Raw genomic sequence first — 15,811 nt, forward strand, 5'->3', positions numbered from 1 at the left:
GTCTCTAAAACAGTACAGACAATGTGTGAGCAGGCACCTTCTGGGTACAATATATGCTTGTGCTTTGTTAAATATTAGTCAGGGACCATACCATTCTGCAGAATGTTCTTGTATTTGATTTTGACCTGCTGCCATGTCCGTTTTGGCCCGTTCATGTTTAATCTACACACACACACACATATTTAATGGAGTCACACTGCAAAAAATTACTTGGTATTTTTGTCTTGTTTTCAGTAAAAATATCAAAAAATTTATCATAGCTTTATACAGTGTGATGGAGTTACTTTACACAATTTCACTCATATCTGCAGTGCATTTCAATAAAAAATTTAACCGTTTCATAATTACAGTACAACTGCATTTTTGGAGATGTGAATTAAATATTTGAATTGTAATTGTGATGTTTCAGCGGAGCGGTGAGTATGTAATTGTGCACTACTTACGCATTCAGGCGGTCTGCAATACTTTGCCACGCTTTTTCTCTTTGCTTTATCACTGTGGCGGTGTTGCCTTTCTTCTTAATTATATCTTTTACCTCCTCGTATGCCTCCATGAGGATTTGTGCTTCCGACGGGGAAAAGTACGCGGCTCTAGTTGCCATGGTAAATCAGTTAATCTGTGATCTGTGGCGGGGTCTATTTGAGTGAGCCGTGAGCGCGCACCTATCCAGGATTGGTTTCACCTGGCTTAATGAATCCGTGTCTGCTCATCCTGGCTTGGTCTTTGTGCAACCAATTAAGCCTGGACGCACATGTTTTGGCTTCATTGAGCTCAGCTGAGTCATTTATCCCGGATGTCTTAATTCTACTTTTGTGCAACAGGCCCCTGGTATGCAAACAACACATCAAAACTTGATCTGCTTACATTCCCAAGGGTCCAAAGTATCTAACCATGTAAAGTAATTCGTCCGAATACAATGTTTACATTCATGAATAGCCATTATCCTTTGTTTCATTATGCAAGTTAGTCGACGGAAGAAAAAACTTGTTCACATAAAAGTGTTATTTTCTCCGGTTAGCAACGGAGTATTTACAATATGAAGGTATCAAAATGTCCGTTGAACCCTCCCCTTTTGATTGACACCTTGTTTGACCCAATAGGAGCTTCCATGCACCGTTGACAGCCCTCTAAAGCCAATTAGGTCTGTGCGTCCTGCCCCGCCCCCCCCCCCCCCACACACACACACTCTTTCTAAACAAATTTCTCGAACTGGCTTCGACTGGCTCTGAAATGAGCTCGTTAGCCTTGTAGCTGAAAGCTAGCTGAAAATGCCAATACCTCATTTGTATGTGTCTGTGGAGCCTTCAAAATAAAAGTCGATTGCACAATATGGTTGAAAGAATCAGTTTTCTTTGTGCGCCAATCCTGGGAATCAGATAAAGCACTCCAATGTGTTCATGCTTCAATTTTTGTGTTTCAGTAATACTAATTAGGGATTTAGCTATTATATATGATAGTTCTAAGTACCACCTTTCATTAGAGATAACAATTATGAAAAATAATACCTTTTATCCTGAGTATTTGACCTTGGTTACAAAGGGTCATTTTGGAGTCTCCAAAAGGCCCTTTTAGAAAATGAATGGATGTACTCTTATAAAAACATGTGTCAAATATGAATATATTGTGGTATTATGTTTGACTTTTGATTTGAATTGGGTAAGGCTTCAACCTGTGGTCCAATTTAGTCTTCCAGCTAATACCTACCACCTCTAGGCCTCTTCAGGCCTCTGTTTTCAAAACAAAATCTAGGCGGAAATAGAAATTTTCACTTTCCTTGTGTTCAAGCTTCTATTACTCAACACTAGTAGGACTGACAGGGGTCCTGACAACAGGGGACATAACTTCAGAGTGTCAGCTTTCAAAAGAGATCATTTACATGCATGTACTCCAAATGGTTCAAGAACAGCTTCCAATTTACTTTGGGTATGCTGTTTAGGCGTTTTTAGGCACATTTAACAGGAATATTTAAGAAAGTTTCACAGAAATCTGCAAAAATCGAGGCTCAACACTGTCATATCCGACTGTCATGAACAGCCAAACCGGGGTCACGAAAGGTTTACTGCAGCTGGCGTTACTACGAACAAAAGCTTCGTAACTGAAAAGTTTTTACTTTTAGTTGACGATATTGAACACAGACGTTAAGAAACTTGTCTTTACTCTAAATATCTTCTCCGTTTTCAATTTGAAGCAGTAAATCGAACAGTTGGAATTCTCCCACGACATCCGCTCGCTCTGCTTTGACAAATATGTTTTCTCAGTCCACCATACATTAGACGAGCTAATTTTCGAGCACTTTCAATACAAGATACAGGCCATGTTAGAGTTGATATATATACATAATTGTGTGGGCAATGTAGAACAGCAGACGGATTTGAAATATGATCTTTTGTTTTAAAGTTATGGCCATTCTAGTGACGAGTGCTTACAACGCTAGCTACGACTGTCATCATACAGTACTGTAGCTGCCATAGAACGACGAAACTAGCTACGTCTATCGTTCGTTACCTACAAACAAATGCTTCGTAACAGTATTTACTTTTTATCGGCGACATTGACAACAGAGGTTAGGAACTTTTCTTTAATCAAAAGATCGTCTCCGTTTTCAATTTGAAGCAGTATCTAGCTTACTCTGGGAAATCTCCCATTGCATCCTCTCTCTAGCTGCCTACGGTGTTAATACAGTCTGTAAAAATACCACTTTGACACACTTGCAAGAAATTATCCGCTGGTTAGATGTAGCATGATCTTATTTACCACCCACAATAGTTCAGATTTTTTTGCAGCAGCATTCTGAGTTAGAGTAGGTAGCTTTTCCAGTTGCACAACAAAGTCGCATATGTGACGAGATTGAATTTAAAAAACTCACCAGGGACAACGACATCATCGGCAACCCTGCACTATGGATTATTATTTTGATGTCATCTTTAAATTAAGTGTCTGAACAGGACTGGTTGTGCAGGCCCTCATGATTAGTTTCTCCTTCATCTTGAACCTAAAACCTAGATTCCAGGTTAGAAATGTTGACAATGACCAACAGTTGCTACGTTACAAGAAACAAGGAACCAATCCGATTGGCCAACGCTCTTCACTGTTCCACTGTTCAAACTTTTTTCTGTTTCTACATCTTTCAATTATTAATACTTTTCAGAATGGGTTTTATTCGCCAAGAAACATCACACAGACAAGGAATTTACTGTGGCAGGAAGGTGCACACATTAAACATATCTTAAATAAGAAGTGTACAAGTCTAACTAATACTAAGGGTTTAAAAATGTAAAAGGTTTAGAATGAAATAAAATGGCTCTAACATAACGCTTTAACATTTATGAAATTAAATAAGATACCCTTTTCATTACTCTTTTTTCTCCCTTTTCAACCGTGAGAAAATATTGCAATGCATAACAATGACATATATACTTTTAACACTGTCTCACCATTTTGGTTTCAAAGCAACACTTTTTTTCACCTTCATACTGCTGACATACTTTTGTCTGCTATGATATTGATAATTGTTATGCAATATACTCTTCATCACTATATTTGCTAATTTTTCTAACTTCAAACTTTTTTCTGTTTCTCAATCTTTCATTCTTTAACACTTTTAACGCTTAAAAATGTATGAAAGTCAATAAGATACTCTTCATCACTGTTTTTTCTCCATTTTCAACAGTAAGAAAATATCGCAATTCATAACAATGACATACTTTTAACACTTTTTCTCACCATTTTGTTTTTAAAGCACATACCTCTTTTAAATTTTTTGTAAAACCTTCTTCACTATTCAAGCCATCAAAACAATCGTTTCAACTGCTTTCAGCAAACACACACATTTTCTTCAGGAAATGTACCTTTCTAGTTTATTTATTTTCGCCCCCCTAAGGATCAGTCAATATTTGGACTACATAGACAACCTAGGTGTCAAAAGTTTCGTATTGGTAGCGATTGCGTTGGTTGTATTTTTATTTACGTTCCGTTGCATGGTTTAAGTAGAAATTGCGTTTTTGTGGTGAAAAGTGAAGCCAACGGTGGCTAATTTGCTAGCCACAGTCACTGACGTTACTAACGTCACTACTAGTGATGGGTCGTTCGCGAACTATCCGGCTCTAAGAGCCGGCTCTTGAAGGTGAACGTCGGGAGCTGGCTCGCATATATGAAGAGCCGACTCTATTTTTAATAGAGTAATACAGCCTATAAAAACTAAATGCTTATGAAATAATGAATTTTAATTGTATTTAAAATAATTGACATTCAAAGAACAACCAAAAAATACTTTTAGGCTTAAAAGATCATCCTCACATTCTGTTCCTGTCAATCCTGCATGAGGGAGGGCCGAGCCAACTCACACACAGTGAGAGAGTAGTCAAAACTCGGAGGAGAGCCATGACAAATCAATGCATTTTTAAAGATATGTGGTTACGGTAGAGTATGATTTCATTTCATAATTTAATTCAAATTGTTTTCACGCCTATCATAGTCAAATTCATAGTTAAAACATGTATTTTTTAAAGAGCCGTTCGGGAGCCAAAAGAGCCGGCTCTTTTTAGTGAGCTGAGCCATACGAGCCGGCTCACGAAAAAGAGCCGGAATGCCCATCACTAGTCACTACGTCACGAAAACACGCGTGACTACCTGTAGCAGAACATTCGTTTCGCATCTGTTAACTTGGGGGATAGCTAGGCTAACTGGAGCTTTACTGCAAGGCAGCTGCAGAAACGCCACAAGCAAAGAGGCCAGGGTGATAACTATTTACTCATTTTACTTTGTGATGTGAAACACAATTGTGAAATGTAATGTACAATATTAGCTGATATTATTAAGGAAGTAGGCCCACATCTACTTTCGGAAACGGTAGTCTACTATTTCACTGAAGCATTAGCATCATGACATTAGACTCTGTTTGCCCGGGAAACACATACTACAGTGGTCTATGATGCATCTGTTTTCAATCGTTAAAATAAACATTCCTCACAAGTACATTTTCGTTGTAGACTTTATTATGACATTACATTACAAGTAAACGATTTGTGGGTGAAATTATCATTACCTGTGGTTTCAAACCAGTGTTGCTCACTGCAACGCTGTAGCCTACGCGAGACACACTACAAAAACATCTACACAGCTGTTTAGGAAGTCAAACGGCGACAGAACATTCGGCACTCCCCTTACTTAAATCAAAAGTCTTTCAATAGGTGAAACTATATGACTACTAACCTGAACTTCATTGCCACAGCCTAAACTTTGTCAATCTGTTCATGAAAATAATTAATTTCAGCCTAAACCGTACAACGGAACGTTAAATCGAATTCAACCAACGCAATCGCTACCAAGACGAACACAACAGTAGTCTAGTACTGTACTGTAGTAGAATTTACCGGGGCAACTTTTCCACACAGGGCTATATCGCATTTTGCGTTGTTACTGACAATGATCGCTATCAGTGAGCTTTTTATGAATGAGCGATTTTCCACTAAATAAATGTCAATCTTATTTACGTTTTTGGGGGCATATTTTCAGTTAGCAGATGGTTTGATTCGCGATTGATTTCTGAATACTGAACATAGTGAGCTTAAATTTTTTTTGTGACCATTAGTGACAATATTTATTTATTTTGAAAAAAAAATAGGCCGCCTTCAAATTTTGCTTTTGAGGCTTTCAGGGGGGCTTGTGGGTTAATCGGGGGGGGGGGGGGGGGGTTGAGCCCGCCCGGACCCCCGTATTTCGCACACTGGTAACACTTGAATACGTTATGCAAATCTGCAACTTGTTTGTTGAAATGTTAATAAATGTGAGCTTCCTCAAGCAGCCATCTCTTTCCCAACAATCCCCTCTGTGCACGAACCCTTACATATGGTAATTAAACATTAAAACACCTGGGGCTTATAGTCCAGTGCGGCTTATATATGTACACATCATTCAATTTAGCTGCTGCGGCTTATATTCAGGTGCGCCTTATAGTCCGAAAATTACGGTAAAACAATCCACTTTGTGTTATAGTTTCCATGCACAGACACCAAAGGACCCTTTCTTCAACTTGACAAACGAAAAAACTAATAAATAATCTTAAGTAAAGGCATTCAAATGAGTTGAGTTGCCATCTAACCAACCCTTTTTCTCTACTCCCAACAGAGGCTGGGAATTTTTAGGGATTGGGTGAACTGACCATAGGCTTGCAGAATGGATGTCATCTCCATGTTGGGCAGCCCCACCGACCCCATCTACACTACCTCCACCCACCCTCCTGCCACCCTTCTGCCCAATGGCCTGAAGAATGGGTCTGATGAGCACTGTATCACTTCCAAGACAGCGGTAGCCATCCTTGGCTCTGGTGACTTCTCCAAGTGCCTGACCATTCGACTGCTACGCTGTGGCTTTCACGTGGTGGTGGGGAGCCGTCAACCCAAGCGTGCTGCTGATTTCTTCCCACACGTAGTGGATGTGACGCATCATGAGGATGCTGTGGGGAAGGCTGGCATCATCTTCCTGGCTATACGGCGGGAACATTACCCAGCAGTTCTCTGGGACCTTAAACACCTGCTGTCAGGAAAGGTCCTGATAGACGTTAGCAATAACAGGAGGTTAAACCAGTATCCGGAATCGAACGCAGAATACCTGGCCTCCCTCCTTCCAGAGTCTATCGTGGTGAAGGGCTTCAATGTGATATCTGCCTGGGCTTTGCAGCAGGCTGGGCCCAAAGATGCCAGCAGACAGGTGAAGTGTTAAAAGGGTTAAAGGATGTATTTATTAGGCGGGAGTTGCAGCCATGGCCTCCTGCAAAACTGCACATACCATGAGACCAAAGACTAGGGCAATACAGAGGCAGACATGCACATAGTCATCTTTCCCTCTCATGGCAAGTGATTTAATCTAACATTGTCTCATATTCAGAAATCCAGGAAAGCCATGCCACATATTTTCAGTCCAAATCATTGTTTAAATTTCGTAGTGGAATCATCCCAAATAGGTTTGTGACTGAACATCATGACTACGTATTTTAAAATTTAAAACTAGCCAAATTGTTGAACCAGAGAAGCACCTTCATAAGGCAACAGCTGTCTGTTCCAACAACTACAATTTCCAGTGACCACATTGTAATGTTTACATACAGCACTTTGTGCCTTCTTTTTTTCTAACCTCTTACACATTCATTATTTAGATTTCTTGTAAATGTCTTCATGGAATAGGTTCCAATACTATTCTCTCTAAACCTACAATATAGACATGTAATTTGGTATAATAATATAACCCCACTGAAATGTGTTTCAAAGAATTGGCATAACAGAATCTTATCCTCTTCAGACCATTCTCTTAAGACGTCACTGATTTTGTTTCTACATTTACATTTAGTCATCTAGCAGACGCTCTTATCCAGAGCAACGTACAGTAAGTACAGGGACATTCCCCCGAGGCAATAGGGTGAAGTGCCTTGCCCAAGGACACAACGTCATTGGCCTGATGGGGAATCGAACCGGCAACCTTCTGATTACCTACCTGACTCCCAGCCAATGAATAGAGTAGAAAGCAGACAGCTAAGTTAATGAAAGCATTGCCATACAAATTATTTACCTGTTCTTGCCTGGAAGACATTCATTTCTCCAGATGTTATGCTTGGATTACCCCATTATACCCCAGAGCTGAGAAGAGTGTGCTAGGTTGCCATCATTCTGAAATAGTCCTATATAATAGGGGATATTTAATCATCAAACAGGTCATTAAAAACTTAGATGTTAACTAATGGGACTACCTTTGACCTTCTTTTATATATGTTCTAGTTCAAGTATGTACAGTAAAATACTAAAACGAATAATGTCTTGGTTGTTTATGGTGATATAACACCTTGAGAACCAAGATCTGTGTGAGACAACCTTGCTAATTTAGGTCAAATTCCCATTCAATGTCAGGTATGTTATGGAGAGAATTTAAACTCATCATATCTTTACTGATGGGCCATGTCCTCTAGGTCTACATCTGCAGTAACTCAACAGAGGGCCGCCACCAAGTACTAGAGCTTGCACGGCAACTCAACTTTTCCCCCATGGACATGGGCTTCCTGTCATCCTCCAGAGAGATTGAAAACATACCGCTGCGTCTCTTTCCTGCCTGGAAAGGCCCTGTCCTCACCGCAGTGTCCCTCTCCATATTTTTCTTTGCCTATTCCTTTGTGCGTGACATCGTCTACCCTTATGTGAAAAGCAAGCAGAGCAACTTTTACAAGATCCCAATGGAGATAGTGAATCGGACACTGCCCACTGTAGCCATTACAATGCTGGCGTTAGTCTACCTGGGGGGCGAGATTGCTGCTGTCCACCAGCTGTACTACAGAACTAAGTACAGGCGCTTCCCTCATTGGCTGGAGGGATGGCTGCAAAGCAGGAAGCAGCTGGGTCTGCTCAGCTTCTTTCTGGGCTGTGTTCATGTTCTCTATAGCCTCTGTCTACCTATGAGGAGGTCTGAGAAGTACCTGCTGCTCAACATGGCCTATCAACAGGTGGGTTTGGGTTGGAGAATATATGTGTGTGAGAGCAAGAAAGAGAGAGGTTGAGTGAGCGCTTGTATCTCTTTGGTCATGCTTGTGTGAGAATGTGTGACCTACATTGAAATGATTGAATGTTGTGGCCAGTGACTCATCCTTTTTCTAGCTTGGCCTCAGGTATGATCATGAACTACACTGCGGTACATATGTTGTTCACATTGCAACAGCAAAATATGAGTTTTGCAAGTATCTTGGCCATTTCTGCTTGTCAGAAGAAAAACAACCTTCTCAACTGAGTTTCCACCAGATACTTCCCATTGCCTTTATTCATATTGTATCCCCACCCCTCACCATTCCATTCTTTCTTCCTGTGATACTGGTGATAGGTACTAGCCAGTGTTATTGTGTAACTATTATGCTGTGTTCACACCGAACGCAAAGCAAATCTTTCAACTCAAGCGAAATATTCGTGTGACGCTGTGTCGCAAAAGTTTATCAATGTTGACATGTCACTAACATTTTAGAAGAAATGGAGGGCAAGATCATTGTAGCTGTCTGTGGGCATCCTCTGCTATACGACACTACTTCGTATTTCTTTTATTGTAGACATTTCGGACATGGTTGACGACGAAAGAAAAACAATTGGCTCCTAGCGATTCGCTCAATTAAACACAAAGGAAGGCGAAGCAATATTTTGCGTAATTCGCTTGAATAATTTGCTGAGCGTTTGGTGTGAACACACTTATGGCTATAGTGGCTCATAGAAGGCATGATGACATAAAGGGCATAAACCGATGACTGAAACTTCCCTTCCTTCCTCTGAGGAATCATTCATCCAACGCAATGATCAGTAGCTGATGTAACAAGGATCATTGAGTAGGCTGTCACATACCTAATGTTTGATCTCAGCTTTCTGATTCACTTGTCTGATTAACCGGTTATTGTGATTGGAAGCATATTGCCTATGAAGACTGATTTTATAGACCACAAAGAGTATATTACTGTGGGTGGAGTTGACCCACAGTAATACAATATTTTAATATCACACAGTAATGGTCGGTCAATATGGATGTTTACTTTTTGGTCAATTGGGATATTTACCTTTTATTGCCAAACCCAAGTAAAAACAAAGAGATCATTAATTGTATTATTATATTTTTAATATATATTTTACTTTTTGGAACTTAGAATTGTCCTAACTTTCCCCCCTATACGGCGCCCCTGGCTGGCATTAATGTTTAACATATCAACAGTTAAATCACATATGATTTACGGTTGATTATATCCGACATTATGGATCAATTCCTATCAATATCAACCGTGTGAACTAATAACGTTTGTTCACAATAGGTGGAATCCAATAGTTTATTATTTCAAAAGATTGAAGATTACATCATGTATTTATTGTTAGCAAAAAGTGAGCTTGTAGAAGAAGAACAATCCTTTTATTTATATCACAATTAGTGAACACACACATCATAAAAGCTACAGTTAGGTCCATAAGTATTTGGACATTGACACAATTTTCATCATTTTGGCTCTGTATACCACCACAATGGATTTGAAATGAAACAATCAAGATGTGCTTTAAGTGCAGACTTTCAGCTTTAAGCACATCTTGATTGTTTCATTTCAAATCCATTGTGGTGGTCCCTGGTGATGCTCTGCCAGGCCTCTACTGCAACTGTCTTCAGTTCCTGCTTGTTCTTGGGGCATTTTCCCTTCAGTTTTGTCTTTAGCAAGTGAAATGCATGCTCAATTGGATTTAGGTCAGGTGATTGACTTGGCCATTGCAGAACATTCCACTTCTTTGCCTTAAAAAACTCTGGTTGCTTTCGCAGTATGCTTCGGGTCATTGTCCATCTGCACTGTGAAGCGCCGTCCTATGAGTTCTGAAGCATTTGGCTGAATCTGAGCAGATAATATTGCCCGAAACACTTCAGAATTCATCCTACTGCTTTTGTCAGCAGTCACATCATCGATAAATACAAGGGAACCAGTTCCATTGGCAGCCATACATGCCCACGCCATAACACTACCTACACCATGCTTCACTGATGAGGTGGTATGCTTTGGATCATGAGCAGTTCCTTCCCTTCTCCATACTCTTCTCTTCCCATCATTCTGGTACAAGTTGATCTTGGTCTCATCTGTCCATAGGATGTTGTTCCAGAACTGTACAGGCTCTTTTAGATGTTTTTTGGCAAACTCTAATCTGGTCTTCCTGTTTTTGAGACTCACCAATGGTTTACATCTTGTGGTGAACCCTCTGTATTTACTCTGGTGAAGTCTTCTCTTAATTGTTGACTTTGACACCGATACGCCTACCTCCTGGAGAGTGTTCTTGATCTGGCCAACTGTTGTGAAGGGGTTTTTCCTCACCAGGGAAAGAATTCTGTCATCCACCACAGTTGTTTTCCGTGGTCTTCCGGGTCTTTTGGTGTTGCTGAGCTCACCAGTGCGTTCTTTCTTTTTAAGAATGTACCAAACAGTTGATTTGGCCACACCTAATGTTTTTGCTATCTCTCTGATAGGTTTGTTTTGATATTTCAGCCTAACGATGGCTTGCTTCACTGATGGTGACAGCTCTTTGGACTTCATATTGAGAGTTGACAGCAACAGATTACAAATACAAATATCATACTTGAAATGAACTCTAGACCTTTTATCTGCTCCTTGTCAATGAAATAACGAACTCCCATGAGGGAATAACATACACCTGGCCATGGAACAGCTGAGCAGCCAATTGTCCAATTACTTTTGGTCCCTTAAAAAGGGGGGGGGCCACATATCAAATGTGTTGTAATTCCTACACCGTTCACCTGATTTGGATGTAAATACGCTGAAATTAAAGCTGAAAGTCTGCACTTAAAGCACATCTTTATTGTTTCATTTCAAATCCATTGTGGTGGTATACAGAGCCAAAATGATGAAAATTGTGTCAATGTCCAAATATTTATGGACCTAACTGTAACTGTATTTCTTATTATTTTAAACAAATTGCCAATGCTCTGGTACATACATGCAAATTATTGAGCCAACAATTGTCTTCTGTTTCCTACGTTATCAGTTGCTTATGTCCTCTTGATCAAAATGTTTTAAATTGGTTCTCTGTTAAATAGTCTTAACACCACAAACATCTAGACATTTATTATGATGCAATCCATAGTGGACCCAAACTCAGCACAACATATTTCGGAAACGCAAAGCTCCCATCCGTCAACCGCAAAACCTTGGGTCCTGAGATGGACACCTGCAAAATTACAACTTTGCACAGTGCCTGGATTTCCCCCCCAAAAAAAATATAAAACTTGCACAGACAGACAGAAATTCCTTGCGTTATAGTATAGATGCTGCATCTGATTGGTGCCTACTCAGTAATTTGCCCAGACTTGTTGAGATCAGTGGTTGAAGTTTATACTCCTTGACAAATTCTTTAGTTACTTTCTGATTAAATTTCTGGCCACATTTAAAATCTAAAGACATTTATCCATTTTATGAAAATGCATAAATGTAAATGTAACAATTGTTGACAAAGTGCTTTAATGTTGGTTTTTTCAACTTCCAAATAGGTATCCCATGATTGATAGATAAATAATGTATTGTAAATGATTGTACCCTAACTCTCTGGATAAGAGCGTCTGCTAAAAAAAACAAAAAACTAAATGTAACTGAAGTAGCTGTTCAGTAGGATCATGATTTTTCATAGCATTGCATGAATGACTGCCTGACACATAATTTAGTACTATATGTCATTAACAGTTGAAGGATTAAGACGATGCTATTTTGCTATGAATAACGATGCCATCAATTGTCTTCTTATTAATTACTTGTTTGTCACTGATGCAAAGTAGGCCCTTTACCAAACACCAAGTAACTAAATTAGGATACAGTTATAGCGTTAGTTAGTCATTAGCAAACTGTTAGTTAAACATTAAACTGTTGGTAACTTTAAATGAACCTTCATCCGGGTTGAAAGTTCATTTGTAAAATACAGTAGTTTATTTTGATACATGGTGCGGCTGCTGTATTTGTAGATCTTTTCCCATCGTCTCCAAGGGGGGGGGGGATTGACGGGAAATGTCCCCCCAAAAGGAATGCTGTGCCCCCCACCTATTATTTTAGCAATATTTTTCTATAAGAGAGCTATGTACAAAATGCCCACTTGTGGAAACCAAATGCCCCCCGGCGAAGACAGGCGTGGGGCCCCTTAACACCTACAGTGAGGGATTTGATTCCCTGCTGATTTTTTTACGTTTGCCCACTGACAAAGAATTACAGTCTATAATTTTAATGGTAAGTTTATTTGAACAGTGAGAGGCAGATTAACAACAAAAAGGTCCAGAAAAACACATGGCATAATTGTTCTGAATTGATTTGCATTTTAATAAGTTAAATAAGTATTTGACCCCTTTGCAAAACATGACTTAGTACTTGGTGGCAAAACCCTTGTTGGAATCACAGTCAGACGTTTCTTGTAGCTGGCCACCAGGTTTGCACACATCTCAGGAGGGATTTTGGGGATTTAATTGAATATTTAAAATGCATGCCATTTTGAATAAAGACTTCCATAGTTTCGAGGCTGACGTTTGGCAACTCGAACCTTCAGCTCCCTCCACAGATTTTCTATGGGATTAAGGTCTAGAGACTGGCTAGGCCACTACAGGACCTCAATGTGCTTCTTCTTGAGCCAATCCTTTGTTGCCTTGGCCGTGCGTTTTGGGTCATTGTCATGCTGGAATACCCATATTCAATGCCCTGGCTGAGGGAAGGAGGTTCTCACCCAAGATTTGACGGTACATGGTCCCATCCATCGGCCCTTTGATGTGGTGTTGTCCTGTCCCCTTAGCAGAAAATCACCCCCAAAGCATAATGTTTCCACCTCCGTGTTTGACGGTGGGGATGGTGTTCTTGAGGTCATAAGCACCTCCTCCAAACACGGAGAGTTGATGCCAATGAGCTCGATTTTGGACTCATCTGACCACAATACTTTCACCCAGTTCTCCTCTGAATCATTCAGATGTTCATTGGCAAACTTCAGACGTGACTTAACATTTCGGGCTTTCTTGAGCAGGGGGACCTTGCGGGCGCTGCAGGACTTCAGTCCTTCACAGCGTAGTGTGTTACCAATTGTTTGCTCCTAATCTCATTTTGTTACCTGTATAAAAGACACCTGGGAGCCAGAAAATCTTTCTGATTTGAGAGGGTCAAATACTTATTTCACTCATTAAAATGCAAATCAATTTCTAACAATTTTGAAATGCATTTTTCTGGATTTTTGTTGTTGTTATTATGTCTCCCACTCTCTCACAACCCTACCATTAAAATTATGGATCATTTCTTTTTCAGTGGAGGGGGGGGGGTGATCTTGCCTGTAAATTTACACGTTACAACATTAAAAGTATTATTAAAATGTAATACATAAAATAATAAGAATAAATTACATTCAAAGTTGTTTACTATTATATTTACATTAACACTTTGCCTGACACATTAACTTTTAACCATTAGATGCGTGAGTTCTAAATATTTCCGACGGTCCCCACAGCGCAAGTTATTTTTCCGAAACGGTAACTAGATAGCTTTAGTTAGCTTCCGGGCTAAGTTACCTAGCATAATACTCGTAGAAATGCTACTACCATGCTAGTGTTACTTGTTAGACTTCTCATTAGTAAATTTTGAAGCCACACTGAGGCGTTTGTCGTGTAGTTTTTGTCAATCGTAAAATATTAAATTGTTCAAATCACATATATGCAACGTTACGCTGTGGGACCCGCATTTAAACGATCACATATGTGTGATGCTACTCCTTAATGGGTTAATGATAATTTCAGAGTCCTCCTCAATTTACCTTCCCCTTCAACTGCTGAGACCACCTCTCCAGTGGTTTGCGCGAGAAGGTGTGATTGTCATCTAAAATTACAGTCCCTTAGTGAGTTTACAGTCTGAGTGACCAGTGGCAAAAGGGGTTTGATCATTACAGTCTCTGCCAATACAGCCCTACACTTGTGAACCCCTACTGGGTAGAGAATAGAATCTTTGTCATTGTACATGTACAACAAAAGTGGATGTAATCCATTAAGCGCAATATCAAATGAAATGCAACAAGTATATAACACATAAATATAAAAGTATTTTTTTAAATATATAAAAATAAGAAGACATCATAACACACATACACAACAGTTCACTGCACAATACATCTCCTTAATATTGCATTCAAGTAGTGTTTAGTGATGTTATTGCTTTTGGATAAAATCAGTTTTATCCAAGTTTGTCTGTATCCAAGTGTGATAACTAGCCCCCCTGCACCAGTTACTCCTTTGGAGGGCCAGTTACTATTTAAGTTGACCGTATTTTCAGTAGTCGCATCAGTCAAAAAATGTGTCATGAAGAGGAAAAAAACCTAAGTCGCACTGGACTATAAATCGCATTTATTTAGAAATGTATTTCACAAAATCCAAGACCAAGAACAGACATTTAATCTGGAAAGGCAAGTTATTCAACTATGCAATGTACTGACAGGGTCAGGGAAGAAGCCGAGGAGGAGGAGAGTGACCATGACAGGGCCATGGGAGTGAGTGAGGAAAAGATGGAAGAAAGAGTAGCCTAGTTGACAACGTGGTAAGGAGTGGGCAAATTAACAGGGACTCAGGAAGGGAGGAAGGCTGTGTATGTGTTTCTGTATTGTATTTAGCAGACACTTTTGTCAAAAGCGACAAAATATGAATCTTACAATAATTAAAATGAACAGTAAACAGTTTTAAAAGTTGCTAAGCCAATATTAGGCAAAATAGTAATAATAACAATACAATATCAACTATCAATATGTATATAATTTTTCATACCATAAATATACAAATCATAACTCTAAGAATTAATTAATGATTTAAGTGTAAGATCAACAGATAAGTCTTGAGACCCTTCTGGAAGGATCCAAAACTATCACATGAACGCAGAACACTAGGCAACTCATATTATAGAATGCACGCATATTTTAAGGACTGTCTGCAGGGAATATGTCTGACCAGTCACGGTGGGCATGGGCCGCCTGGGCCAAACATGCCAGGGCCGATTTTTTGTCCCAGTCCAGCCCTGGTATGTTTTCTAAATGGCATAAATGCTGCCAATTAACAATTGACGAAACAACTTATTGTAAAACAATTGACGTTGTGTCCTTGGGCAAGGCATTTCACCCTACTTGCTTCGGGGGGAATGTCCCTGTACTTACTGTAAGTCGCTCTGGATAAGAGCGTCTGCTAAATGACTAAAATGGTCAGTAGCCTAGCCAATCCATTAAGGTAGTCGAAGGCAAGTACACTGTCTGCTTCATTTGATCTT

At 39.6% G+C, this 15,811-nt stretch overlaps 1 protein-coding gene across 1 annotated transcript in view; it reads left to right on the forward strand.

Annotated features, from left to right (window-relative positions):
- Window positions 1-6,174: 6,174 nt before the first annotated feature.
- steap2 (STEAP family member 2, metalloreductase) overlaps window positions 6,175-15,811 on the forward strand; it is a 31,505-nt gene continuing 21,868 nt past the window's right edge. The window contains exons 1-2 of the mRNA XM_067251721.1: window positions 6,175-6,708; window positions 7,958-8,485. Coding sequence (XP_067107822.1) covers window positions 6,175-6,708; window positions 7,958-8,485 — 1,062 coding nt within the window. The remainder of the gene's footprint in view (window positions 6,709-7,957; window positions 8,486-15,811) is intronic.

The sequence above is a fragment of the Osmerus mordax genome, chromosome 15 (assembly GCF_038355195.1).
Source record: "Osmerus mordax isolate fOsmMor3 chromosome 15, fOsmMor3.pri, whole genome shotgun sequence".
Taxonomy (NCBI): Eukaryota; Metazoa; Chordata; class Actinopteri; order Osmeriformes; family Osmeridae; genus Osmerus; species Osmerus mordax.